At 50.4% G+C, this 25,317-nt stretch overlaps 10 protein-coding genes across 10 annotated transcripts; 3 read left to right on the top strand and 7 right to left on the bottom strand.

Moving 5' to 3' along the window:
• Nucleotides 1-207: 207 nt before the first annotated feature.
• EDB91DRAFT_1044024 (uncharacterized protein) lies at nucleotides 208-1,344 on the bottom strand (the record flags this gene model as incomplete). The annotated part of the gene is made up of 11 exons (XM_041313097.1): nucleotides 208-329; nucleotides 389-421; nucleotides 467-549; nucleotides 597-635; nucleotides 697-746; nucleotides 798-833; nucleotides 885-897; nucleotides 957-981; nucleotides 1,030-1,074; nucleotides 1,202-1,203; nucleotides 1,259-1,344. 11 exons carry the CDS (start codon nucleotides 1,342-1,344, stop codon nucleotides 208-210), a joined length of 534 nt encoding a protein of 177 aa, XP_041183118.1.
• A 101-nt stretch (nucleotides 1,345-1,445) lies between these two features.
• Nucleotides 1,446-7,379, bottom strand: EDB91DRAFT_1099814 (uncharacterized protein). Its single transcript, XM_041317154.1, has 6 exons — nucleotides 7,036-7,379; nucleotides 6,798-6,987; nucleotides 6,156-6,744; nucleotides 3,676-6,107; nucleotides 2,179-3,622; nucleotides 1,446-2,130 (listed from the first exon to the last, which is right to left on the bottom strand). The coding sequence occupies exons 1-6, from the start codon at nucleotides 7,261-7,263 to the stop codon at nucleotides 1,743-1,745; spliced, it is 5,271 nt and encodes a 1,756-aa protein (XP_041183117.1). The 5' UTR covers nucleotides 7,264-7,379; the 3' UTR covers nucleotides 1,446-1,742.
• Nucleotides 7,380-7,382: 3 nt separating this feature from the next.
• Nucleotides 7,383-8,401, top strand: EDB91DRAFT_1099810 (uncharacterized protein). The gene is made up of 2 exons (XM_041317153.1): nucleotides 7,383-7,929; nucleotides 7,996-8,401. Exons 1-2 carry the CDS (start codon nucleotides 7,505-7,507, stop codon nucleotides 8,171-8,173), a joined length of 603 nt encoding a protein of 200 aa, XP_041183116.1. The 5' UTR covers nucleotides 7,383-7,504; the 3' UTR covers nucleotides 8,174-8,401.
• EDB91DRAFT_1099809 (uncharacterized protein) lies at nucleotides 8,402-11,352 on the bottom strand (the record flags this gene model as incomplete). Its single annotated transcript, XM_041317152.1, has 6 exons — nucleotides 8,402-8,625; nucleotides 8,676-9,007; nucleotides 9,068-9,997; nucleotides 10,112-10,809; nucleotides 10,874-11,003; nucleotides 11,344-11,352. 6 exons carry the CDS (start codon nucleotides 11,350-11,352, stop codon nucleotides 8,547-8,549), a joined length of 2,178 nt encoding a protein of 725 aa, XP_041183115.1. The 3' UTR covers nucleotides 8,402-8,546.
• EDB91DRAFT_1099796 (mitochondrial NAD-homo-isocitrate dehydrogenase LysB) lies at nucleotides 11,352-13,040 on the bottom strand. Its single transcript, XM_041317151.1, has 9 exons — nucleotides 12,882-13,040; nucleotides 12,665-12,831; nucleotides 12,513-12,606; nucleotides 12,387-12,455; nucleotides 12,206-12,337; nucleotides 12,005-12,156; nucleotides 11,839-11,886; nucleotides 11,707-11,787; nucleotides 11,352-11,653 (listed from the first exon to the last, which is right to left on the bottom strand). Exons 1-9 carry the CDS (start codon nucleotides 12,981-12,983, stop codon nucleotides 11,428-11,430), a joined length of 1,071 nt encoding a protein of 356 aa, XP_041183114.1. The 5' UTR covers nucleotides 12,984-13,040; the 3' UTR covers nucleotides 11,352-11,427.
• Nucleotides 13,041-13,050: 10 nt separating this feature from the next.
• Nucleotides 13,051-15,081, top strand: EDB91DRAFT_1099795 (WD40-repeat-containing domain protein). The gene is made up of 5 exons (XM_041317150.1): nucleotides 13,051-13,530; nucleotides 13,580-13,699; nucleotides 13,747-13,842; nucleotides 13,894-14,332; nucleotides 14,381-15,081. The coding sequence occupies exons 1-5, from the start codon at nucleotides 13,203-13,205 to the stop codon at nucleotides 14,979-14,981; spliced, it is 1,584 nt and encodes a 527-aa protein (XP_041183113.1). The 5' UTR covers nucleotides 13,051-13,202; the 3' UTR covers nucleotides 14,982-15,081.
• Nucleotides 15,082-16,365: 1,284 nt separating this feature from the next.
• On the bottom strand, nucleotides 16,366-17,583 carry EDB91DRAFT_416780 (small monomeric GTPase). The gene is made up of 6 exons (XM_041327201.1): nucleotides 17,370-17,583; nucleotides 17,278-17,301; nucleotides 17,118-17,228; nucleotides 17,014-17,066; nucleotides 16,671-16,964; nucleotides 16,366-16,617 (listed from the first exon to the last, which is right to left on the bottom strand). Exons 1-6 carry the CDS (start codon nucleotides 17,475-17,477, stop codon nucleotides 16,590-16,592), a joined length of 618 nt encoding a protein of 205 aa, XP_041183112.1. The 5' UTR covers nucleotides 17,478-17,583; the 3' UTR covers nucleotides 16,366-16,589.
• Nucleotides 17,584-17,601: 18 nt separating this feature from the next.
• On the top strand, nucleotides 17,602-18,946 carry EDB91DRAFT_416687 (uncharacterized protein). Its single transcript, XM_041327200.1, has 4 exons — nucleotides 17,602-18,376; nucleotides 18,428-18,528; nucleotides 18,582-18,647; nucleotides 18,699-18,946. The coding sequence occupies exons 1-4, from the start codon at nucleotides 17,701-17,703 to the stop codon at nucleotides 18,861-18,863; spliced, it is 1,008 nt and encodes a 335-aa protein (XP_041183111.1). The 5' UTR covers nucleotides 17,602-17,700; the 3' UTR covers nucleotides 18,864-18,946.
• Nucleotides 18,947-19,029: 83 nt separating this feature from the next.
• EDB91DRAFT_1077481 (pyridoxal phosphate-dependent transferase) lies at nucleotides 19,030-21,297 on the bottom strand (the record flags this gene model as incomplete). The annotated part of the gene is made up of 3 exons (XM_041314936.1): nucleotides 19,030-19,856; nucleotides 19,911-20,482; nucleotides 20,534-21,297. The coding sequence occupies 3 exons, from the start codon at nucleotides 21,295-21,297 to the stop codon at nucleotides 19,030-19,032; spliced, it is 2,163 nt and encodes a 720-aa protein (XP_041183110.1).
• A 374-nt stretch (nucleotides 21,298-21,671) lies between these two features.
• On the bottom strand, nucleotides 21,672-25,314 carry EDB91DRAFT_1326292 (pyridoxal phosphate-dependent transferase). The gene is made up of 7 exons (XM_041325223.1): nucleotides 25,264-25,314; nucleotides 25,021-25,212; nucleotides 24,048-24,969; nucleotides 23,185-23,436; nucleotides 22,523-23,101; nucleotides 22,319-22,472; nucleotides 21,672-22,264 (listed from the first exon to the last, which is right to left on the bottom strand). Exons 1-7 carry the CDS (start codon nucleotides 25,299-25,301, stop codon nucleotides 21,882-21,884), a joined length of 2,520 nt encoding a protein of 839 aa, XP_041183109.1. The 5' UTR covers nucleotides 25,302-25,314; the 3' UTR covers nucleotides 21,672-21,881.
• Nucleotides 25,315-25,317: the final 3 nt, after the last annotated feature.

Here is a 25,317-nt window from a genome sequence, read left to right as displayed (position 1 = left end):
ATGGATACTGTAGTACCCCGTTCGCATCCATTCCGCCGATCACTGCGCCGATATCCACACTAGCTCTACCTTTATTATGGTCGTCTTGTGGGAGTCGATCAAACATGTTCACACCGCCAACGCCCAGTTCAGGCGGGGCTGCGCTTGGAGCAAGTAACGATTTGCGCTTGGCTTTGTCGTATTGGGCCTGGCGCAGCTGTGAGTATATCAACGCCTCGAGGAAATTGTCGGAGCAACCTTGAGTTTTTGATACTCCTTCTCGCGTTCTCTCGAAGAATCTTGTAGCTCATGAACCTTTCGCCGTTCCAGTTCCATGTCGCGTTCCAACTCTGAGACGGTTCAAGCTCGCGCTATTCTGTGAGAGCGCGCAGTTCATCATACCTGCGACCTTTGTTGCTCAGAAGACTGATTTCACCATTCGCTAGAAGCTGTGAGTGGAGGGAGTCGAACGCAAGAGGAGTATCACCTTCTCTGATGACATTGTCTAGCTGTTTCTGTGACTGTGCTTGCTTGTCATTGAGGTTGCGGATAACCGCTTGCTGGAATGAACTATATAGCGATCAACACCCCTACTCCACGAGTAGCGTAGCACTTACTTCTCTTGGTGAACCTGATACTGCCAAAAGGATAGAGCCCTCAACAAGATATTTAGATGTTCTGGAGACTGAATCGGCTCGTGAGAAACACTAAGCTCACCGGCTGCATATTTCCATGATCAAGGACGGACTGAGGCCCGAAAGAACAGACTACCGACACTAAGCTCGGTTTCAATGAAGGATTTGCGCGCATATATTCACCGTTTTGTAGTCATTAGTTGGATGTAACGAGCACACCTAAAAGCCCTCAGGCATCGGAACTGGAACGGAGTACACCAAGCGACTTACAACTACGTCGTCTCTTCGTGACATTACAGTTGATGAATTCGCCTGGAATGATGATATCGATGTGTGACTTACGGTTCAGTCAATGATGTTTCACAAGCTAGGACGTCAGTCAGATACAGCACGCAAGAAAACATACAGAACTGACCAGGACATAACCGTGAGGCATTGAACAATTCGTTTGCACAATCAACTGGTGAAACCGCAAGTCGTACCAAATCAGTGAATCCTTTGCGTGCGTTCGTGGGGCGTTCGTCAGATCTTACCACAAAATATATGCGAGCCTAGTGCAGAACAGTCACTTATAAGCCATCAGTCACGTCTGACTACCTACATGTTGTCTGAAAGAATCCTTGTGGGCATAGCAAAAATGGAACAGGATAAGTGATGGGCTTACCACCACTGCCTTGTCAATGAGAGTCTTGCGACATGTCAGTCGGTTGCACCGTAGCTCTGCATCCATCCTCGTACGAGTTAAACGTTGAATACGGTGATTCTTTTGTATCAAGCTTCAGGCCTTCAGGTTTACAGGGGTTCTAGTTTCAGTTCGTGAGCAAGGAGAAACGGTACTGCTTCTAATTTGAAATTGTTCAAAAAAGGAAACTACTGTAAGTTCAGTCATGATAAAGAGCGCTCATGGTTGACTCATGGAGCCTATCATACTTAAGTCTATTTAGGTGCTGATGCACCGTAATCCTGAACATCGATGTTAACAAAGCCTAAACAACACAACGAATACATAGCAAGAAATGTGGTGCAACTGGTATCCATGAAACACGAATGTAATAATTGAGAGTAGATGAGGGAGGTATCGGGAGTAGAATGTCCAATAATATGCGAGTGGATGGAATTGTATGATTATCATGGCCTCCATAGATTATGCCGAGCTGGGGTGTTAGGAATACTTGTTCGAGGTCGATGTGGCTTCGATGGCGTTACTGGACGAATTGCTTCCGGATCCGCTCGCCTCATAAACTGAAGTGGAGCCAAGGGAGACCCCGATGATGGCGTGGACTTTACTGACTGTGGGCTTCGCGCTCCTGGAGTCGAGATGGTGAAAGAAGGAAGGAAAGGACCTCTAGGTTCAGGGGTACGAGGCGGAGGAGTAGTGACAATTTCAGGTGCTTCAAGCAAAGTTGCGGAGCTGATCCACTTCTCTTCTCGAGACCCAAAGCGGGGAGAGCCGAATTTTGGGGGAGACTCTGGGGGTATAATGCGAAAAATGTCTGCGAAGTGATCCTTGATAAACCTACATGTCATGTTAGCGAGACATCCAGTAAAGGCTCTGTGTGCTTACTTTGATAATTCCTGCCAACCACCACCAACACGCACCATAACAGTCTGCGAGCGCAATATGCGACAAAAGCATAACTTTGGCTCCTGGTCACCAATCCAGTATTTCCCGCTTTGATCCTTCCAAGTGTCGGCGACTACCTCGATGTTGATGTTGACTGGTAATTTATTGACGACATCTCCAACCGCAACGTCCAGCTTGTTCTTAGGATTAGCAACGTAGGTTTTCCGCTCTTGCGGTTGCGTTTTCCTCGGGGGCGTCTGAACTTTGTTTGAGGTGGGGAATGACTGTCGCGGCGCACGGGCCCATGTGGACATAGATGAGGACGACCTTGAGTGAGTTGCGGCGGAACGCGCGATGACGGAAACTTCCGAAGGAGTGGGCGAGGCCCTCGAGCGTGTCTGCGCCCGGGGACGAGTAGGGAGGGGAGGTCGCTTCGCTGGTGTGATAGGGGGCGCATTACCAGATAGACTAGCAGTACGCTGACGAGATGCAAAAGTTGAACTGTGCAGAGAACATGAAGCCGATGATGGCGAGGGCGCTGCCATGGGCCCTGATATTGATCTTGAGATGCTAATTGTGGATAGCATAGAAAGTTTACTGGAGGGCCGAGGTCGGGTTTGAAAATCGCCAGACGCTACTCGGCGAGGGCTTGGATGGGCTGGAGCTAGTAAACGCCCATTGGCAGGTCCTCTTACTGAGAGATTGGAATAGCCGCTGGCCTTCCTGGTGTGACCAGTGGCTCCAGAGCTGATACCAGATGCACTGCTATTCCTACCAGAGCTGAGGACACTAGCAGGACGGAATTTCTTGCCGCAGATCCTGTCGTTGGCCATTTCTTCCAACTCAACCCATGTCTGCTGAACGCGTCGATGTTCAGAACTGGCGCGAGCATCATCCTGGACTGATTCTATGTATGCCGCCACTTGAGCAACAGTGCGCTTCGTGAAACCAATGCGAGCTCCGAGTTGTTCTTCTGGGGGCAAACGAAGTGTCGAGACGTGCGTGCTAGATAGTGGTCCACTTGGAGGAGAAGGATAACTGTCAATGTGCTCAAGCAGGTCACTGAGAGCCATATCGCAGCGATGAGCGACGTCAGATAGGTCGGCTAATTGTCGAATTCGTTGCATCAACTCAGCAGATGCTTCCACTTCTGATTTTGCCGATCGCAACTCCATATCTGCAGCAGGGGATAACGTCGAAGAAGGCAGCGCACAAAGTTCGGAAAGTTCAGAGAGTATAGTCGCAAAGCGAGCATTCATTTTCCCGTATTGCTCCAGAGTTGGTAGATGATTGGAAGAATTCGAGTTAGCTGCAGGACGTGCGACCTCGTTGATGCCGATAGAACGAAGACGTTTCCTCAGCGAGACGACTTTATCCAGCAGGTCATTTCTCTGTTGGGTTTTCGTCGGTGACGGAGAAGGAGCAATACGCAACCCAAATACATCTAATACAAAAGGTTAGAACTCATCGGCAAACAACAAAACCTGACCTCCTGACCTTCAGATGGTTGCAATTCATCTCTTTCCTGCAGGTCCCGCTCCTCCTTGATACGGTCGGTATCCTGTAGCTCAATGTTCCCCTTCCTTTGAGCCTCAGCTTCAAGACGTTCGCGTTCGCGCGCCTGACGTTCGGCCTCCAAACGATCCAACTCTTCCCGCTCCTGTTGCTCGCGTTCATGCGCCTGACGCTCGCGTTCCAAACGATCCAACTCTTCTCGCTCCTGTCGTTCGCGTTCCTGCGTCTGACGCTCGGCCTCCAAACGTTCCGACTCTTCCCGCTCCTGTCGTTCGCGTTCCTGCACCTGACGCTCGGCCTCCAAACGCTCCAACTCCTCCCGCTTCTGTCGTTCGCGCAGCTCCTTCTCAATCCTTAGCCTCCCTGCTTCTCTGCGCTCTTCCTCTTCTCTTCCTCTTGCCTCTGCTTCCCTGAGTTCAAGTTCAGCCCGACGCCTTCTCTCCTCCGCTTCTTGTTCCTCTTTGAGTTTCACCGCCTCGATACGATTGGCCTCCGTGGTGAGCGCAGCGGACAACTCGCCCCGAAGCATATCTGTACTATCGGCCCAGGCGTTCAACTTGATCTCGAGATCATCCACTTCTCTCCTTCGTGACATGATGAGAGTCTCATAGATACGAGGATCATGCGAGCAAGGTACGGACTCCATTTTACGCAAGGATTCACGGATCAAGGAGAGGCGGCGCGATAGGCGAGAACGGTGTTGTGATAAGTGTCTATCGAGCTGCTCTGATAGTTCTTGCAGCGGACCAAGCTTCTCGTCTGTTTGAGATATGGAGGCTAGGAATGCTCTGAGCAAGCCAAGTTCTTCATTGACACCGCGCAGGTCATCAGCCACCGACGACAATTCGGAATCGGAATCTTTGGTCATGGATGCCAGCTGAAGATGTTCAGCCTTCTGCTTGAGGCTTTGCACATCCCCTGAGAGACGCATGACTAGTAAATTGGAATCTCCGCGAACGACGTCATCGAGGCTGCGCAACGTAAATGGAGCTTCGATGGTTGCTGGGACATCGAATGTGACAAGTCTTATGCTCCCCGTTGACGAGAACCTCTTCCGGACGATGGTAGGTGCGTTTCCTTGATCAGAGGCGTGTTGAGAGAGGAATGGTATCCGCTGAGCCACGGTGTTCGTAAATGCATAGGCAGTGCTATGGAGCGCATCTGACTCGTCCTTGAGCTGATCTTGTGTGTTAGCCAGGGATGCACCGCGTAGTTGGCCATCGAGAACATCATCGATGGTCGCATCATATTGGATCTTGAGGTCTTCAACCCGAACCTGGAGCTCATGAACGCCTTCCTGAAAGGAGGTCATGGCTGCAGATTGTGACCGAATAGCATCCAGAAGGACGACCATCTGCTTCACACTCTCCAAGCGCCCACATAGTCCCCCAGAGGTACGAGAGAGGAATTCGTCGAGGGGCTTCTCGAGTATTCCAGTCAATGTGGCCAGGGGATGCATCACGTCATTTGTGAGGGTCTGGCGGACAGCCTCTAAACGACCAAGTATATCGCTAGACGACACTGAGGGTGTAGGAAGGACATCTTGAGGTGGCGTCTCCGGAGTCAGAGGTTCTGCACTTTGACCAGCCTGCTGTTTCCATCTGTCTTTCTCCATCAGGTCGGCGACCTCGCTCCGAGTATCCTCGAGCTCATTCAGTACGCCATCTATGATCGACCAGACTCTCCTGACGACACGGAGTCTGCCGACTCTTGCGTTCACGTCGGCGCAAATCGCAGCAGCCTTGTCGCGAACAGCAATCAAAGCCTCGATCTGAGCGACAGCATTTTCCTTGAACGTTTGGTCAATACCGGGTCGGTCCACATTGAGAAGGACCACTCGGAATGCTCGCAGCAGACGGTCAGCTTGAGCGCATGATTGCTCCACCTCTTGAGTGATTGATGGTAGGAAAGTGAGAAACGCGGAATGCGCAGTAGGATGCAAACAATCCTCCGACATGAGACTAGGAGAGGTACCGTCACCATCACACGCAGTGACTCCATTTTCAAGGCGATCGATGACAGACTTGAAAATTGCCATTAATTCTTCGGCAGACCGGGACAAGGACTCGACATCCTTAACAGCTTCATAGCCGGCTCTGTACTCCTTAGCAAGGGAATCCACTTTGGCAACCAGATCCGAAGTGGAAGCAAGTTCTGAGGCCAATAATTGATTAATGGTCTGGTTGGCTGATTTTTGATCGGGAAAGAGAACGTGGTGTGGTCGCGGGAAGGAGCCACCACTTGCGGTGGGGTTACCCCTCATGGCAAGCCTTTTCACAAGGGTCTCTGCGCGAGAGAGGAAACTGGTACTCTGGCGGTGAGTCGGGTGATAAAGCTTTGAGGTTTCGATTTCTTCCAAAAGGTTTTGGGCGGCGTTGTCATCTTTCATCGTTTCGACGTAGACTTCATCAGCTCTGACGAGCGATCAGCAAAACGACCGTCGAGGAGGTCAGAAGTCTCACTTTCGCCATTGCGTAACGACATTCATGACGAATTTGCCAATGTGTTCCATCTCGTTGATGCCTTTGTCTTCGAGCTTGTCCTGCTCATCCAACAGCTCCTCGGGGACAGGTCTGCGACTGTTGTCTATCAACTTGTCCAGAGCTTTGCCAGCTGCAGCGATCTTTCCGTGCCTAAGAGACGACACTCTGCCGGCAAACTGCGCAGCATCCCGTGACAGGAGTTCGGCAAGCTTGAAACGGGCGCCGCGGGAGAAACCAGCATTCGATGTAACAGACGTATCTGAAGCCATGGAAGCTACGGAGCCGCGACGATTCAAGGTTTTTTCTTCAGGTTTGGCCATGAATTCGTAGATGGAGGGTGACCATCTGGCACGGGTGACGAGGAAATTCTCGATATCAGCGAGGATCTTCCGGCGGTCGCTCCAGGCTGCGCGGCGTTGCTCTTCCCACGTTAGCCTGACACCCAGAAGATCAAGGTTTTCAGAGCGGTCCCGCAGAAGGTGGAGGAGCTTGTCGAGTTCAAAGATGGTCGTAAGCGTGAGTTCAATAACATCAGTATCTTCCGGCGAAAGATGTCTTTGTGTGGCAGCTGTCACTGTCGTCAGTACTTATTCGCATGAAAGACGGAAGACCCATAAGTACCTTTAGTGAGCGCCCTAAGTTTCTTGAGTTCCCCAGAGTCAAAAATTTCTGTCTCCTTCTCAATCCTATCATGTTCCGTGAGCCATTCCTGCAGCTGTTCGCGAGTGGGTAAACCGGGGATATCTTCTGCAGACGTTCGTATAGCATCCAACCCAACAAAAACCTCGATAGGAGGAAGTGTCTCTAAGAACTAAGACCCTTTAATATGAAAACAGGGATAACAATGACATATCCGTACTTTGATTTTATCTTCTATCCAAGCTTTCCGCTCGCTGAATGCTTGAAGCTCAATGACCTCATGGGTCTCCAATGCTTGTTCCTCATCATCCTGGGAGACTTGAGTGCGCTCCGAGTCAGAGCCAGAAAAGGCGTGTTGTTGATCGAGTCGAAGCGTGCTAGACACCATATCTGGAGAAACACATAAAGCCGCAGCCAATGGCGTGGCTATCGGCGCCTCGGGCGACATCCAGTAAGAAAGAAAGGATAAAGACCGACAAATTATATATGAAAGTTATCAGCCAGGGAAATGTAGCATTGCCTGCAGAAATAGACGTTAACTGCTAATAGCAGAGCCTTGTGACCTTTGCCTGCAGAATACAACGAGGCCTGGCGGAAAGCCGCCAGTCACCGGTACACTAATTACCTAAGCCATTCCCCTGTACTGCCATCGGCTTCCACTTCCTTCTGTTCGGCTCTTCTTCAATGACATGGAGGCCAGACCGCGAGAAAACACTATCACGGATACTTCCCCCCCATCCGCGCTGGATGCACAAACAAACTTCTTTCAAAAACGTCCAGCTATCACCCATTTTGCAGTGCTAGTAGTGTTTTTGACACCACTCGCTGCCCTACCATATCTGCTGTCCAAGAGACGCATATCTGCTCTATCTATAAGGCTGGACGAACTCTCAGCCACTACTACTGCTTTGCGGAAGGAATTGAAGACTTCTGCGACTGAGAATGCCATTCAGAAGGTGGAATTACATCGTACTTCAGTCTCACTTGAGGCTGCAAGGTCGGAAGTCGTTCAGCTGCGTCGCAGCTTCAAACACCTTCGTGCGGAACGCGATGCGTTCGATATAACAACGCAGAACACTCTGAAGCAACTTCGTGAGGAGAGAAAGCTGACCAGGCAAGCGGAATCTTGAATTGCGTCATTCTATGATACGCCATTCATGGCTGACACCGCTTCTTACAGCGAACGCCTGGCACTTCTCCCGCAGCTGGGTATCTCACTGGCTGATGTTGCCGCATTCATGTACGAAGTAGAGTTGTATCATGGCACTACGCCGAGTGCCATCGATGGTCATGGTGTTGAAAGGCTTCGCCGACTTGCACTCAAATTCTGCACAGCGCAGTCGGAGGGGCCGAGGTAAGTACCTGCAACCGGATACCCAGAGTCGATTATAACGGAAGTCTAAACATTTTCACGATTCATTCATGGTGTACCGATAGCTGGCCAACCGCAGTATTATTTCTGTAGGCCATGCCGATTCTTGCGAGGTCCAGTAAATTCACTTCATACGTACGAAGGTATGGCTAGGGGAGACTAGCACATTCATGATATTTTGATTACGACAACAGGAAAGCATTTCCAAAACACTACGTACGAATACATGAAAGTGATAAGTGGTGACGCGTGACGATGAAAGCAACAATTATACAACTACACCTACATTTTCAAGACACAGCGTCGAATAAACCCAACAGACCATTAATGCTACAAGGTATCTGTACAAAAGCAAATGTTCACGTAGATAGCCACAACTTCCACCACTTGCGTTTCTTTGGAGGAGGGTTGGGAGGCTGTGTTTTGGGGGGAGGTATCCTGACACAAAAGTCAATCGAACGAAGACCAATCCTGCCAATACGACATACTCATCTACGTGTACAGGATAGTCTCTGTGAAGAGTAGCTATAACCTGGGTTATCTGCGCCTGATACGCTAGGCGTACATCATTCGGAACCGCAATCTTGCGGCGCCATATAGCAAGGCTATTACCCGACTTGGAAGGGAGAAATACGAAGACGACCACCAGCACAGAAGGATCGTAATGTGCCACCGACTCTTGCAGAGTGCGATCCATGGTCTTTTGTAACTCCGGGTATGTTAACCAATCAAAAGCTGGTTCATTGGGTGACTTTGAAGGCCGATAATCGGCATTCACTATGAGAGCACCGCGCTCTCGTGTTTGTAAAAATTTATGCAACTTTCAGAATGGATCCAAGAGTCAAGACTATGAATAATCAGATAGGGAGATTCAACTTACGCCAAACGAGCCCAGTCCATGCGATGCCGACTGGATCCATGACAACAAAGAAGCGACGCGCTCGTCTTTGTCAGGCGAGAACATCCAGTGGAAACGGTCCTTCGCCATGCGTGAATTTCGACCGAAAAAGGCGCTTGCCACAGGTTTCAGTGCAGCCCCCTTAGACTCGATAAAGTCTGCATAATCTTGCGTGCTGTTGCGGGCCGGGCCACTATCCATGGAGGTCGCTGTTCCGTGGTATGCGTATCTAAGTGTTTTCGACGCCGTGTTGAACGCCGATAGCCCGAGCTTATTTGGGGGGAATGCATTAACGGTGAAGTTTTCCACCACCGCAGATGGAACGACGGAAGGAGCAGTGCGAGGGGGCGAGAAATGTACTCGTCGATCCCATTCATCATGCGTATCGTCGTATTCCTCAGGATCGTCTTCAAGATCTTGCCAGCCCTCGCCCAAACCCCAGACATCGTTCTCATGCTCCGGCTGTTCCTGTTGGTGGCGTTTCTTCTCCTTGCTCTGATGATGCTGCTTGTTCTCTTTGTCCTTCTTATTCTTCTTCCCTTCGTGTTGTGGTTGGTTCGGGTTCGGGTGGTGTTGCAGCTGCCTGCGTAAATTCGCACGAGCTAAAGCATAAGCGTCATCCTGTGGCGGCTGACTCCGGTGTTGCTGCTGCTGCCTGAGCTGACTCTGCACATGAGCCAGTGGGTAAGCTTCATCCGGTTGCACCTGATTTTGGTGCTGTTGTTGCTGCTGAAGCTGAAGCTGCTTGTGCTGACTCTGTGCCTGAGCTAGAGCGTAAGCTTGCTCCTGTTGCTGCCGGAATGCGGCGGCCATAGCGCCTTGCTGCTGAGACCATTGTTTATTTGCGCCTTGCGGCTGGAAATAGCCGCCAGTACCTGGCGGCGGATTGGCGACAGCGTACGGTTGTTGGTTCTGTTGTGATTGATTAAGCAGTGCTCTCAAAATTCGGGATCGTTTCAACTGATATAGGACTGTGATACTCCCAGGGGAGCTGGGAGAGGATACGATAACGGAATCAAAAGTCACCTTGGGTAATCTCCGTGCCTCTTCGCCCCACATCTGCCAACTACTCGGCTGGCTCGGGTGATGCTGAACATGCATCTGTGGTGCCTGGGCAGGCGGCTTCTGAGCGTACGCTCGTGGTGCGTGGGTAGCCTGCTGCTGAGGCCACGCCATCGCCGGCGGTGCACCCCATTGATCGCCTGGATCGGGCCATTCTTCTTCTTCGTCTTCGTCTTCTTCTTCCTCGGTTTCCGAGGTATCTCCGCCTTGTTCCCAACCAGCTTCGTGGCCCCAGTTACTCCAGGCAGGCTCATTCATAGCGCGCTGAGTGGTTTGACTCCAGTTACCTTTCGGGGCCTGCTTTTTCGCTGGTGCTGGTGTTCCTCCAGCATTATCCCAAGCTCCGCCACCGCCTCCCCATCCATCATTATTTTGAGGCTGGTGGTGCTGTTGGTGTTGGTGATGCTGTTGGTGTTGATGTTGATTGTACTGGTATTGGTGCTGCTGCTTTTTCTGCGACTTGCCACCATCCTTCTGCGGTGGTTGTGGTGGCATCTCTTCCTGGGGAGGAGCGCTCGTCTCCCATTGTTCATCATTCGTCCAGCCTCCGTTGCTATTTTGAGGATCATTGGACGCCCAGCCGTTCACATCCTGGTGACCAGCGCCGGCATCATGCATTTGCTCCCAAGAGTCCTCATTATGGTCATCGGCGTCCATATTATCTTCGTGGGAGATATCATTCAGAATCCCATGGGCATAGATATGAGACGAGAAAAAAGGACTCACCGGATGCACCAAAATCATCATCCTCTTCCTCGATCGTATCTATCGTCATCATTGGAGGAGCTGGCGGTGGGGGAGGCGCCGGTGGTGGTGGTGGTGGGGGGGGGTGCAGGTGCAGGTGCAAGTGCAGGTGCTGCTGCAGGGATCTCCTTCTGCTTGCCCTTCTTGTTATTGGTATTCTTGGGCATTTTACCCCACACAGGCTACGCAGATTGAGAGACTCGTGTTTAGTGACGCACTTAACACGCGTAAAGACAAGAAATGAAAGGCTCGAGGCTACTCGAGGACGCCGTTCGGTTGAACCAAGTTAATGAACTAGATCAGGGCAATACAGATAAGATTCCCCAAATAGCGTAGATCGATAACCTGATTCGCGCCCTGGAGTAGACCGTGCAAGTGATGAGTTGAGTGGGAAATAGATGGAGTTAGATTCACCTAGACACGCGTGAACCGTTCACCCAAGAAGCACGAACATGAGGCATGTGGGAACAAATCTCCTTTTTTAATTAATATATCAACCCCTAACCTTAACATAAGGTTACAATTCAGCTACACCGTTATATCCGCTTCGTCACCTCATCCACAACTTCACTTGTCTTACTCTTGCCACCCAGATCAGGTGTTAGAACCTTGCCTTCCCTGAGAACAGAGTCCACAGCCCTTTCAATCCGATCTGCACCATCTCCATATCCTATATGACGCAACATCATTGCCGCTGAGCGAATGGCTGCCAAAGGGTTAGCGATATTTTGTCCGGCGATATCTGGTGCAGAGCCGTGGACGCTATGAAAGTTAATTAATGAACTGAATCTTAGCCGACATGAGTCGTCGCTTACGGCTCGCCCATTACAAACGAATCTCCTGCATTGACAGAAGGCACTAGGCCAAGAGACCCCACCAACGCTGCTGCTGCATCCCTACATCAAGCGAGTCAAACAGTGTAGAAATGTGACCAAAGACAGACGCACGAAAGGATGTCGCCGTAGAGATTGGGGGCGACCATCACGTCATAAATTCTAAGAGGTGATCAACGGCCATATCTAGCCTTCAATGATAGACGTACTGGGGCTCGCGGAACAATCTTGGAACGCAGTATAGGTCATTGTATGTAAATAATCAAATCGTTTTACGCACCTGTACACAGCACTATCTACAAGCTGCTCGGCAATTGTTACACCATCATACTTGCCATCTACACCAGGCGACGTTGGTATCGCACGAACCGTCTCGCGGAACAGGCCATCAGTGACAGAAAGGACGTTCGATTTGTGAATTACGGTCAGATGCTAACCTGATGCATCAGCGGAAATACCTTAGCAATGAGTGATTGACTACCTTACGAGGGCGCTCCAATGCCATTTTGAAGGCCATCTCACCAATTCGGCGGGAAGCCCGTTCTGTAATGAGGCGAGTAGCCCGGGCCTCCTTGCCGTGTTCCCCGACGGTCTGTGTTTCCTGCTTGACGTACTGTTTCGCCAGTAAGTTAAAGAGAGATGTCATACGAAAATGGCACTACCAGGCACTCGGTGTTTTCGCGAATGACAACAAGGTCTACGCCTGGCTTCTCTTCGGGATTAAAAGAAACCTGGCGAAACACTTAACGGATACGTCGGGTAGTGTCGGACAGCGAACTCAAACCCACTGATTTCACTGGCCGAATATTGGCGTATAGATCCATCTTTTTGCGAAGTGCAACAATTGGTGATGAATACCCAGCCACTTTTTGAGATGGAGAGCTGGCGCCATTCACACATTAGGCTCTGTTCATTGCACGTAAGGTAAATGCATGCATACCTGACAGCCCCAAAAAGTGCGCAATCACATTCATTTTTCAACACCTCCACAGTTTCATCAGGAAGTGCGGTTCCCGTTTTGGTGAAGTACTCGAAACCAGCCAGTAAGTCGATAAACTCTGGCTTCGGTATGGAAGATCCAAGAGCCAGAATGGCAGCTTTTGCACCCTGACCGACATGTCTATCAATCTGTACTAGTGGAAGACAATAACACTAACAGGTAAAACCTCCCTTCCAATCCCATCAGCTGGGAGCATCCCGATTTTTAACGACTGCCGGGTAGCCGTTGCCATTGAACGGATGGGTGCTCTGAATACCATGGTATTAGTTCGTTAGACGGTAGGCGTTGGTGGAAAGAACAGGATAATTCGCAAGAGAGCCGAACATGCACAACTCGGCTTTTCGGCCGAGGGGGTTTGAGGTAGTCACGCAGCACGTGACGCGACGCGACGCGACGATTGTGTCTGACGCGAACGGCTCAACTTGCGCTCATTCTCGGCCAACACCGTGCCTACGTCGTCCACAAAACTTCTTCAAATATGCTTGATAGTCCAGAGACTCCTCGCAGTGAAATTCTCTCCGATACTACCAATGTTCGGGAGAGCCTGCACTTCTACGCATCTCAGCTTCCAACACCAGTTACATCACTAGACGATGGAAAACCAAAGCGCCGTATATCACAGTCTGACGAAACACCTGCGAAGAGGCCGAGATTGATGACAGGAGAGTCGAGCAAGGACACAATTAACGTTGATGTTGAAGTGGACGATGTTGCCGCTGTCAAAAGACGAGGTTGTCGCCGTGTAGCGTTTCGAACGTTGGGCCTAGATTCTAATGGCTATCCTACTGGGTCTCATCGAATGTTTTGTAAGTCTTATGGCTTGATTTTGTGTGTCTCTTTGAGTAATCTCTGCAGTGCCATCCCGCAACATTCTGCAGTCATTCGTTTCCTCAAATACATCGGACGTATTCAAATGTCATTCAAGAACAGTTGATTCTTTCGTCACGCCTCCTTATGCCTGTGCATACTCCAATGGCATGATTTTTTCCCCTGGAAACTTTTACGACTAACTTATCATGTAGGTGCAAAACGTGATGGCGTACCCCTTCTTGCCGTCGCTACGGAGCAAGGATCCATCAACATCCTTGACACAACCAAACGAAGAGAATGGGATTGTGGTAGGTCTCAACGCATCACTTTGGCGGTGACTGATACTGACCTGAATGAAGAGCCTGTCCGAGTGACCATGGAGCCCCATGAAAATGGCATCTTTGACGTTAAATGGAATGCGGACGACACTCTTCTCGCTACGGCATCCGGAGACAAAAGCACCAGAATATCCTCTGTCGAGACACAACAGTTGCTTTCCATTCTTGATGGTCATACCAGCACTGTAAAATGCGTTGCCTGGGATCCAACGCATCGAGACCTCTTGACTACGGGTGGCAGGGACGGAATGCTATGCTTGTACGACTTGCGCGTCAACAACTTGTCCGATGAAGATGAAATTCCCGCAAGAACACCTGTAATTACGATCACCGCCGCTCACGGACAAGATAAAGCTCCCGGAGGCAGACAAAGGATTCGACCTTTGCCCAGGGGTGTCACAAATATTCTCTACCCTGATGACCGACCTCACGGACTAGTCAGTAGTGGATCATTTGATGGGTAAGGGTTGGATATTTGGTTCAAGTGCGCCGCTGATCTACCCAGCAGCATCTTGCACTACTGGGACCTTCGCCTTCCTTCAGACAAGCCCTCAAAGCGTAGCCCCAAAAAACCGTCATTCAAGCCACTATTTTCCTCTACCATAGATCCGACCACATTTCATGGTGCTCGTTGTCGAGGGATCACAAGCATGTCCCAAGGATCGGGTCCCAGCGCAGGCCTCTTGTTCGCTCTCGGTGCCGATTCTCGTTTGTATACATATTCATACCCCACCCTTACCCCACATCGCACTGAAACCCACCCAAACCTGCAAACAAACTCGTTCTATGTCCGACTAGCTACTTCTCCGTGTGGACGCTGGCTCGCAAGTGGCAGCACAAGCCGAGCTGGAAGCCTTTTCCTGTTTGATATCAACAACGCTGGCAGAATAGCGGCATCGTACGGCATGGGTGCTGATGAACCAGTTTCCCCAGCCGTTCGTTTCCGTGGACAAGCGAGTGAAATTGGGGCAATCGACTGGGCAAGGAACATGGTCGCGAGCTGTGCTGATGACGGGACAGTGCGAATCTGGAGACCTGATTTGGAGGTATATCAAAACTGCGTCGCCAATCCAGAAGAACAGAAATGGGAGTGGCTGTGGTCCACCTAAATTAGTAGACGTGTCTTGACGTTCGTGTAGTATATCTCGTTTATTGCCATTGAAGAGATCTCTTCACAATTAATCCTGGTGATATGGATCTTACTGGGTCAAACGTTTAGATGACACTTGCACATTGACTGACCTTTTCGCTTGCGACCACATACATCTGATGAATTCTGAATGGATGGATGGTCCCGCAACACCACAAAGAGATGAATAGGAGGTCGCGCAAATTATTGAACTTACTGTTGCTAAGCATTAGTACTTGTGCTTCATTACATCAAGCAAATTAAAAAGAGTTTGGTTATCATAGTCTATTGCGACACTGCAGGGCGATAAACCGTCGAAGGCTCGAACTCGGCCACAAACGTGGCCCCACACAATTTGTGACACTAAGTTACTAGGAGTGAAAATACTTCACGGCAAGGCAGACGGAAGATGAATCATAGGTAAGGTCAGAAAGACGAAAACGTGATCCTTTGGTCACTTACAATCGTGACAACTGCAACATACTCTGGACGTACCACCAGTTTGATAACCCTAAAGTCGTTCACAAAAGCCATCCAATAGAAGGCCATTCGACCAGCACATATGCCGGACATCCTGTCAGCATGTCCCGTTTAGCGTGTTTTAGTCGCGGTGCGATGGGGGTTTTCGAGAGGTAGGAGTGCTGACCGATTACTCCATGTCCCCATCCCGATACTTACACGTCGTTATTTGGTGCTGAGGCCATCGAAGAGGTCCAGTGCTATGCAGATGGTAAGAACACTAAAGAAGAAACTTTACCAGATGTACAGGTGCCGAGAAAGCTGTCCTTGATTTATTGATCTTGGACCCTCTCCTGGATGATCATGACCTCGGATCGACAGAAACCCGCGGTTTTTGCGCGTCAAACAAGCACCTACAGAAGTAGCCTGAAGTATATTTCCAAAGTACCCTGACAGCCTCAAATGCTTCCCGGCCCTGCGAAGGTCATGCGTCCATCGTCGAAATACACAAGTCTGCCAGAAGAACGTGGGTTCATCAACATCCCTATTCTTCAGGAGCGAGATGTACTCATCGAAGCCAAGGCTTCGACGAGAAGTTTGGCCCTCGATGCACAAATTCCAACGGCTAAAGCCGCTAACTGTCCGAGTGTGTTCTTCTTTCGGAGGGTCGTACCGGGGTAGTCATTTTGTGATTCTCCAGGTTTCCGTGTTCACAGAATAGATTCCGACCCTGTCTGGCGTTGGCGTGGATCGGAAAGATAAATATGAAGGTGAAGCAGATCGGTGTGCAATGGACTAATATCCGACTCGCGCAACTGTGCAAGTTCCCGCGAGAACAGTCCAACTCAGGTGTCGAGTCTACATCTTATAATGGACCGAGGACCCTGCCAAGAAAGATAACAAGCTATCAGTGATATAAGTGGAGAGTGGTCGGAGCAGTCATTGAGTTATGGTTTAGCGTACTCCGTCGTGTATAGTCATCCTTCGCAAAACGGAATCCAGATCTATAGGGCAGATTATGGGACAATATCAATTATGGTTGTTTCACCAATGGGTATACCATTGTCCGAAGACGATGGGAAGAGATATGCAGATGAAGATGTACGTCCGCGAGGACGGGCCACATATTCTACTTTTTCTGTATTGCATTCACTAACCTGTCATCCGGATACATTAATTTCGTTGGCATGGCACATGATACGGCACTGACCAGTCTAATCCATCCTCCAGACCTGCTCCCTCTGTTGCACAGCTCCCACGCACACTCCATGGTCTTGATGTCTCGCGACCTGCGAGACCAAGTTGTTCGCTGATATCTTCAGGTTTTAGCGCACCTTCGACATCTTGCTTATTGCAGAATACAAGGAGTGGCACGCCGTTGAGTTCATCTTCCGAAAGCATAGTCAACAGTTCACTCCGTGACGTCGTCAACCGCGCATGATCCGAAGAATCGATGACGTAGATGATGGCAGATGTGTTTGGGAAGTAACATCGCCAATATGGCCTTCGACCGTCAGTGAGGAATTTGCTGACGAAGATTGAGTTGTACATACCGTATGCTGGACTGTCCTCCAAGGTCCCACACTTGGAACTTAATGTTTTTATACTGGATGGTATAGTCAATGAAGTGGATACACATGCTTCCTGCGAAACACACCTGAACAGTCTCTACATTAAAGCCAATTGCTGGGTTGTTCCCCATGAGCCCCAAACCCCACAAAGCAATGATAACATACTCACTCGGAATCGTAGAAACCACTTCTCCGATCTGCAAGTCAATTCAGCCCTCGACTGCATATATTTTGGACATTACTCACCTGTAACCGGTACAGGATTGTCGTCTACAAAAGCGCCAGCCCGTTTTCAGACACTTGAAACCGAATAACATTATGTTTGCAAGTGGACCCACCTTTCCAGCCGAGTCTAGGCCGAGCATGAGTATACGGACATCCTGGTCTTTGCTCCATCGTACCAGCGATGACAACGACGTGAAAAGGGAAGATATTGTAAGACCCATGGAGTGAGGATGTGAGTTTGCTTTGTATACGTAGTAGTAGTACAGACCGTAAACACCTATTTCTAGGGTGTTCAGCTGGCGACCCTATCACGTGCGTGAGTGAAATCACAACCTCAGAGTCCAGACCAATTTGTGTTCGAATTCTGCTACATAATAGGACGAATATACGCGGGTAAGCCTTAGGACCGATATATTATCCTAGCCCTCGTGTCCTGCACTGTGCATGTCTGTAACAGCCATCGGGGATGGATCACCCAAATCACACAAAAAGTCCAACGAATCCAAGTCCGCGGACTCTCATGCCGGGGATATAGGTAAAGTACGCGTAAAGTCGAAGAAAAGGAAGCACAGAGAGGCTATAGCTAGCGATGCGTTACCCATGAACCCCCCTAAGGATCAAGCAGCTTCTGCGACCCAAGATTCTAGCGCGAGTAATCCCTTATCTCCCCCAAGTGCACCCTCCGCAGGAAAGATTGCGTCCAAAAATGCCCAGCTAGCAGATTCAGCTACAGGTGACACGGAGCGGACACCCAAGAAAAAGAAGAAGAAGGACCACCTGGGAGATGTGGTGCATGGCCAGTCGAAAGATGCCCACGGAAGTGACGAAAGTATGAAGGAAAAGAAGAAAAAGAAGAAGAAAAAGCACTCGGATGCAGGGGAACAGGAGGGAACCGCACTCGAGGGACAGGTCGTACATTTGAACAATCCGAAGGTCCATGCATCGGACGAGGCTGCCGTAGAGAAGTCGCAACAGAAGAAGAAGAGGAAGGTGGAGAAACAGTTGGAAGAAACCCCTTCTGCTAGCAAACCGCGCAAGAAAAAGAAAGGCCACCGTCCGCCAGATCTACCCTTCCCAGATCCTAGCGCGGATGAGTCACTGTCTGATCAAAGTCGGAAAGGTATGCCACCAAATTTGCTTGTTTATTTACTGAGTACGAAATGATTTACAGCGTTGTCGTATGCATATGCACGATTCCAGGATCCACCGAACTGGAAGTTTAATAAAGCCAGGCAGATATGGCTCATTAAAAAATTGTGGTCGGAAGAACTGGTGAGTTTCTCCTGCGAGGTTGTCAGTTAGCTGATTATAATTTTCTGTCACAGATACCCGAGAAGCATTTTGCCCTAGTGACCAACTATCTCGCAGATGTGAAGGGGGGGATTCGAGACGTATGTCTTCACATCTTGTTTGAAGACTTGGGCTCATGATGCCCTTTCTAGAGCCTGGTACAGATGTGCAATTCTGTAGCAGCTTCGGTGACAACAGATCCTGTCACTTCAGACTCAGCCACAGCACCAACCGATCTTTCGAATGGAGGATCCGTTACTGCGACCAAAGTGACGAGAGCTCGTAGCTTACTGGATGCCCTGTCTGATGTACAGTAAGACCAGCTCAGTCTTACGTGGCGTGTTGCAGCCATTTGAAGTGCCAGTGCAAGGATCGCGGCTTCATGCCACCCTGGGCAGTCAGACACACAATACTAGCGAGAACGATGAAGATGACCACACTAGTATTTAGAATGAGTCATACAAAACATTCTCTAAACAGTTATCAAGCCGAAACCGCGACAGTAGACGTGACGGGCACATCAACTGGATTGACGGGCGCTAGTGTTGCCTTCGCTTTCTTCGGCAGAGCTTCAGCAACGTGCTTAGCAGCTCCAGTCAGCAACGCAGCTTCCACCTTCCTCTCCGTCTCGTTCAACTCGACAGCTCCCAAAAGGTCCTCAAAACTCTTTCGAACCACCTGAATTGCGGTAACGTCAACCACGGCCGCCTCCCCATCTCGCAATGTCTGTGGTTGTCCAGCGGTGTTGATCTGAGCATTGCTCCAGATGGGAGCCACGTTTTCCTTTCCTATGCCAACGTTGGCACGTCCACCCAACTTTGCCCAGTCGCTGATGCGGTTAATGTCGAGGTCCGTGAACACTGTGTTCATTGCACCGATCAAACCATCGATCTGCTCTGCGGTATGACGAGGAGTGACAGTGACCCGAAGACGCTCTTCGCCCACGGCAACAGTCGGATAATTGATTGCCTGAACGTATATGCCGTGTTCATGAAGAAGCTTGTCGCTGGCTGCTTTTGCGAGTCCAGCATCACCAACCAAGACCGGGACAATGTGAGAAGGACCGGGGACGACGGGTATGTCTAAAGCAGCGAAACGTTCCTTGACAGTGCGAACATTGATTTGCTTCAATGCTCGATCACCAACATGGTGCTTCTGGTAAATGACGGAAGCTCGAGCACCAGCGACTGTAGCGGGAGGCAGTGATGTAGTGAAAATGAAACCAGGTGCGTATGAACGAATCATGTCGATGAAATCGCGAGAGCCGGCAACGTATCCGCCAACAGTGCCGTATGCCTTGCCAAGTGTACCTGACCGTATGGTAAGCGGGGCCCGTCAGATGGGTGTTCGTGATAATGACTAACCAGTAATCATGTCAATTCGATCCATAACGCTATCTTTGATCGGTTCGGGGCTCTGACCGGCGATCTGGTGAGATTCCCAGTCAAGGTGCTCGGCAACGCCCGCACCGCGGGGTCCATAAAGCCCGACAGCGTGAACTTCGTCAAGGAAAGTCAAGGCGCCGTACTTCTTAGCCAGATCACAGATCTCCTTGATAGGCCCAATGCTACCGCACATCGAGTACACGCTTTCAAATGCGATGATCTTAGGGGTGTCCTTCGGATACTTCTGCAGTTTGGCCTCCAGGTCATTGAGGTCGTTGTGCTTGAAGATCTCCTTCTTCGCTCCAGAGTGTCGAATACCCTGTATCATGGACGCGTGGTTGGAAGCGTCTGAGAAGTAGACGCAACCAGGAAGTTTAGAACCGAGGGTAGATAGGGTCGCATCATTGGCAACGTAGCAAGATGAAAATACGAGCGCAGACTCCTTGCGATGAAGGGTCGCAAGCTCACGCTCGAGACTGAGATGCATAGCACTATTTCCGGCTATGTTCCTAGTGCCCCCTGCGCCTGCGCCGTATTTGTCCAATGCGCGACTGTGAGAAAAATATAAGCTTGCGGCCAAAATCAGTAGCGGCGATACGCACTGCATGGTTTCAAGTACGACGGGATTATTTCCCATCCCCAGATAGTCGTTAGCACACCAGACTTGGACTTCTTCCTTCACACTCGCAGTGTGCGCAATCGGAAATTTGGTTGCGAGTCGGTTGATATTGTTGAAGTAGCGATAGGACTGATCCTTGTGCTTCTTGTCGAGTTCGGCCGCATAGAATTTATCGTAGTTATAAGCACCTGAAGTGGCAGAAGTAGCCTGTTTTTCTGTCGCGTCAGGCACTTTCGCAGGTTGTTCTTCTGTGGCAGCAGCAGCCTTATGGAAAGGGCATCCGGCAGCAGCAGCCTTCTGGGCAGTGCTCGGGGCTTCCTTTCCGACAGCAGCAGCCTTCTGGGCCGCGCTTGGGGCTTCCTTTCCGGCCTCTGGCGCCTTCGCAGTGACAGAGGCGGCAGCGAGATCATCCGCCATGCGAGCAGCAGCCCGAGCAGCGGAAGCGTGAGGGCATTTGGCAATATCCGCCTCAGAAACGCTGGTGCCGGGGAATATACCTTTACTGTGGTGGATTTTCTGGACGTCAGCCTGACCAGCAACGCTGGCGTAACCAGCGACCATCTGGGTGGAGCGCATCACTAAAGCGGGACCCATGATAGGGCAACCCGTGGCTCGCTCAGTGAGCTGGGAGATGGAGGGGAACCTGGGGGAAATGGTGCTGCTGAGAGCGCGAAGGGTGGAAGTCTTCGTCCCGCCCAAGAACGGGCAGGAACTCTTGAAACGAGCTAGCGAAGAGAGCTTTTCCATGTTCTACTACTGGGAACTCTCGAAGAAAGCTCGCAGAATATATGGTCAAATCTGAAACATCAATTAGAGGATGGAAACTAGCACAGATACGTAGGCTTACGAGCAAGTGCTAGGTGAGTGGGCAACTAAGGGAAATCGGGAGATGGGCAGATTTCTGAAACTTTTGACAACGTTATATTGACTTTGTAACTTGAATTAGGCACGCTATCATTGGCTGGCGGCAATCACGTGGCTATTCCCCTTTGGAAATCTGAGCTGTCCGTTCCGTGGAAACGAGTCCAAACCCGTTGTGCCTTCGGCACATGTCTACATATTATTTATTTGTATCAAATCAATAATGTTTTACATCTTACACTTACAAAATACTATATACTTTTGTTTTAGTTCTGAGAAAATAGGACACAGGACACAGGAGAATTTTTGGGGAAGGGCAAGAGTGAACAGCAAGACACAAACAGTGAGACTGAAGTTTACCTGGGACACTGGCTTGCAATCCCGTGGCCTCGTCCGTGGAAATTATGTGCAGGTGAAATGTAACCACTGACAGCCACCGACTAAGTAAGTAACTGCAAGTATGGAACTACTTAACCCCGCAAAGAAGACAGGCACCCTTCGAGCACGTCCATAGCTACATCCACTTCTTCCTTTGTAACATTTAGAGAGGGTACAAAACGCACCGCGTCTTTCCCAGCAGTCAGTAGGAACACTCCACGCTCTCGCGCCAACTGTACCACCTCTCCGGGGTGCGAGGCATCAATGAATCCAAGACCTCGGATGAAACCACGACCGCGCACGTGAGGCTGTAACATGGCTGGGAACCATTCCGGCAAAAGTTCGAGCCGGCTGTTCATGTGCGCGCTAATCTCCTTCATATGGGCAACGAAGGCACGATCGCTCAGGCGATTCAGAACATGATGTCCAACTGCACAGGCCGTGGGTGACCCTCCAAACGTCGTACCATGAGTGCCTGCCAGTAACTGTCAGTTTCTGTGAGCGACCCAATGTAACTTGTCATCCTCACCCGCAGTCATTGTAGACGCAACGCTATCACGAAGTAACACGGCACCAATTGGATAACCGTTGGCGAGCGGCTTCGCCATCGTGATGATATCAGGATGGCAATCAATCGGCAGTGCCGAATGCGCCCAAAGATTCCCTGTCCTGTACAGGCCGCACTGGAATTCGATTAAAACACGCTGTGACAATATTAGAAATTACGACAAACTTGAATCTCATCATAGATCAAGACCGTTCCCGTCTCGTCACAGCGTTTTCGGAGTGCCCTCAGCCATTTTTCGGTTGCGGCAGTGGCGCCTCCCTCTCCTTGTATGGGCTCGACAATAACCACGCAGGTATCATCAGTGATAAGCCTATCTAGGCAATCTAGATCATTGAGCTTGCCAGTGCTGACCCCGGGTATCAATGGTCGGAAAGGTAGTTGGTATTTTTCCGTTGATGTGACGCTTAAAGCACCCATACTCCGACCATGGAATGAGTTCTCAAAGCATACGATATGCGTTTTAGGACACGATGGATCGTCGGCCTTTCCACCAGTAGTCGCGGCCCAGCGGTCTTTTCCGACTTTGCGGGCTATCTTCAGTGCGCCTTCGTTCGCTTCCGTGCCAGAGTTAGCGAAGAAAACTTTGGCCCCGTTCTTAGCGGTTGATGAAGATGGGGAAGTGGCGTAACCTAGTCCCCCTTCTTTTTGAGTGAGCGTCACCAAAAGCTCCGCCAGCTTTGGAGCCCACTTATTGTAGTATACATTTGAGGTATGGAGCAGGGTGGATGATTGCTGCTGTAGCACCTGCGATGATGTAGTACTAAGTTCCCCGTTGTAATGGACGCTTCCCTTTGGAAAATAAGGTTTGAGATGTAGAGTTAACTCACCTCTGATACACCTGGATCCGCATGTCCCAATGCATTCACGGCGATGCCCGCGCTAAAATCAAGAAATTTTCGGCCCTCTGCATCCCAGACCCAGCTACCACGTCCATGCGACAGCACGAACGGAGGGCGCGCGTAGACAGGAAGGAGGTATTCATCACCAAGCGCTATAGTACTTTTGGTTGCAGACGATTGTGTATGTGCAGAAAAGTCATATGTAGGCTTCAAGTAGCGTGTACTGGGGGACGTCGGGAGCTATGCCAGTTCGCATTTTGTAGACAAAACATGGTCGGCGTACCTCAGATACAACATTTGAAGCATGCCGCCTGGGTGCTGTTGACGGGGTCGCAATGGAGCCTGGAGCCAAAATTTGCAGCCGAGAGAGAGGACTTGATAGACGAGTCAGACGCGCGGTAGAGTGCATGAGTGTCTACGATTGGACCAACTCTCGGAGTAGAGGAAAACGCAGAAAGAAGAGAAAGTGCCGCAGGAATTACTGCTGAGTTGCTGTTGAGTAATATTTGACTAAGTACGAGTCACGCAGCACAACAGATGCGGATACGGCACGCAATCATGACACAGGAAGGCAAGGACAGCCGACTAGTCAGCACATATTGGACTCATGACGGTAATAGGGCCAGCGTATAAACAAAGAGCCAGTAGCATTACAACAGCACTGCGAAGCTTCGAAAAACAGACCGCCAATCACGGTGCATGATATTCGCACCGAAAATTTTGTACAAATTGAAATACAAAGCAGAGCAAAGGTTACGTAATGATAACATCCAGACAAATAGCAGATTTCAGAAGATTCTGGGTGCTGACGCTGTATCTCAATCTCTGGAACGACTGCGTCCCGTGCTCACAGACATAGACGAATCTGAAGAAGCTGAACGACCGCGTCCTATCGGTCGCGGTGATCGAGAGACATTCCTCCCACGATCTTGCTCTGGTCCATTACGGGGAGGAGGTGAGAGCTCTCGGACTTGCCGAGGTGGAGAGTCTGAGCGATCCCGTCCACGTCGGCGGGGCGGCGATTCTGAGCGGTCGCGGCCACGACGAGGAGGCGATTTTGAACGCTCATGGCCACGACGAGGAGGCGATTCTGAATGCTCACGTAACCGGTTAGGAATAATGGAGGGTGGCGATCGCCTCGATGGTGGTGTTATAGACCCAGAACGCCGATAGCCCGTTCGCTCCGGGGAACGGGATCGTAATTTGGACTGTACAGGAGAGGGAGACCGTCGACGAGGTGGAGGAGACCGAGAAGGTGACCTGCGGCGTCGAACGTCTCTTTCACGTCGCGGGCTTCGGCTCCTGCGGTCACGCTCACCACGGTAGTCTCTGGGCCGATCCCTGAAGGCAGGCACGGGAGGGGGCGGCATTCTCTCCTTCCTTCGGCTGGTCTCTTCCCTCTCTTTCCTTATCCTATCTTCCTCCCTCCGACGCAGGCGATCACGCTCCCTCCTCTCTGCCTCCCACTTCTGCTTTTGTTCCATCACTTTCGACCTTTCTTCCTCACGCTTCCTGTCGCGTTCCTCTCGCTCGACCATACGACGCATTTTGTTTTCCTCCTGTTTTTCTCGGTCAAATGCCTCACCCTCCGTGTAGTTACTTCTCGTGCCAAGTGCTCTGGCCATTTTGTCAAGTTCGGCCTTTTTGGCGGCTGCAATGCCATGCGTGTCAGATGGTTTCAATTTTTTCACAGATGGAGCGAGTGATGCTAAATCCTTGTTCAAAGTCGTGCGAAGTTCTTCAACTCGCGTGGTGATGGTTGCTTCATCCAGGCTGTTTAGACGAAAGTCAGAATCGCTAATGAAAACATTCAAGTACACGTACCCATCGTCCTCTAGCTGCAGTTGCAGCTCCAGACACTTGATTTCAACCTTTCGTTTTCTCTCGTGTTCCAAAATGGCCTCGTCTGGTTCTCTGTGCTTTGGGGGGGCTACATCCCAGGCAGCAGCTCGGTCTGCGGCGGTCTCGTGCACACGAAGTGTCGAGAGGTTGCGCATAACATAGCCATTTGTGCCACTACGATATAGCATCAGCATAGTGAGTTCGACCGTGGCCTAAAGAACACACCTTCCACGAGGGGTCGTTAATCCGATTCCGTTGTACATGGCGTTCCAGAGATGA

The sequence above is a fragment of the Suillus paluster genome (assembly GCF_016628075.1).
Source record: "Suillus paluster strain FC165 chromosome Unknown EDB91scaffold_3, whole genome shotgun sequence".
Classification (NCBI taxonomy): Eukaryota; Fungi; Basidiomycota; class Agaricomycetes; order Boletales; family Suillaceae; genus Suillus; species Suillus paluster.
Note: the sequence above shows the minus strand (reverse complement) of the source record. Positions and strands in the feature narration are given on the sequence as shown.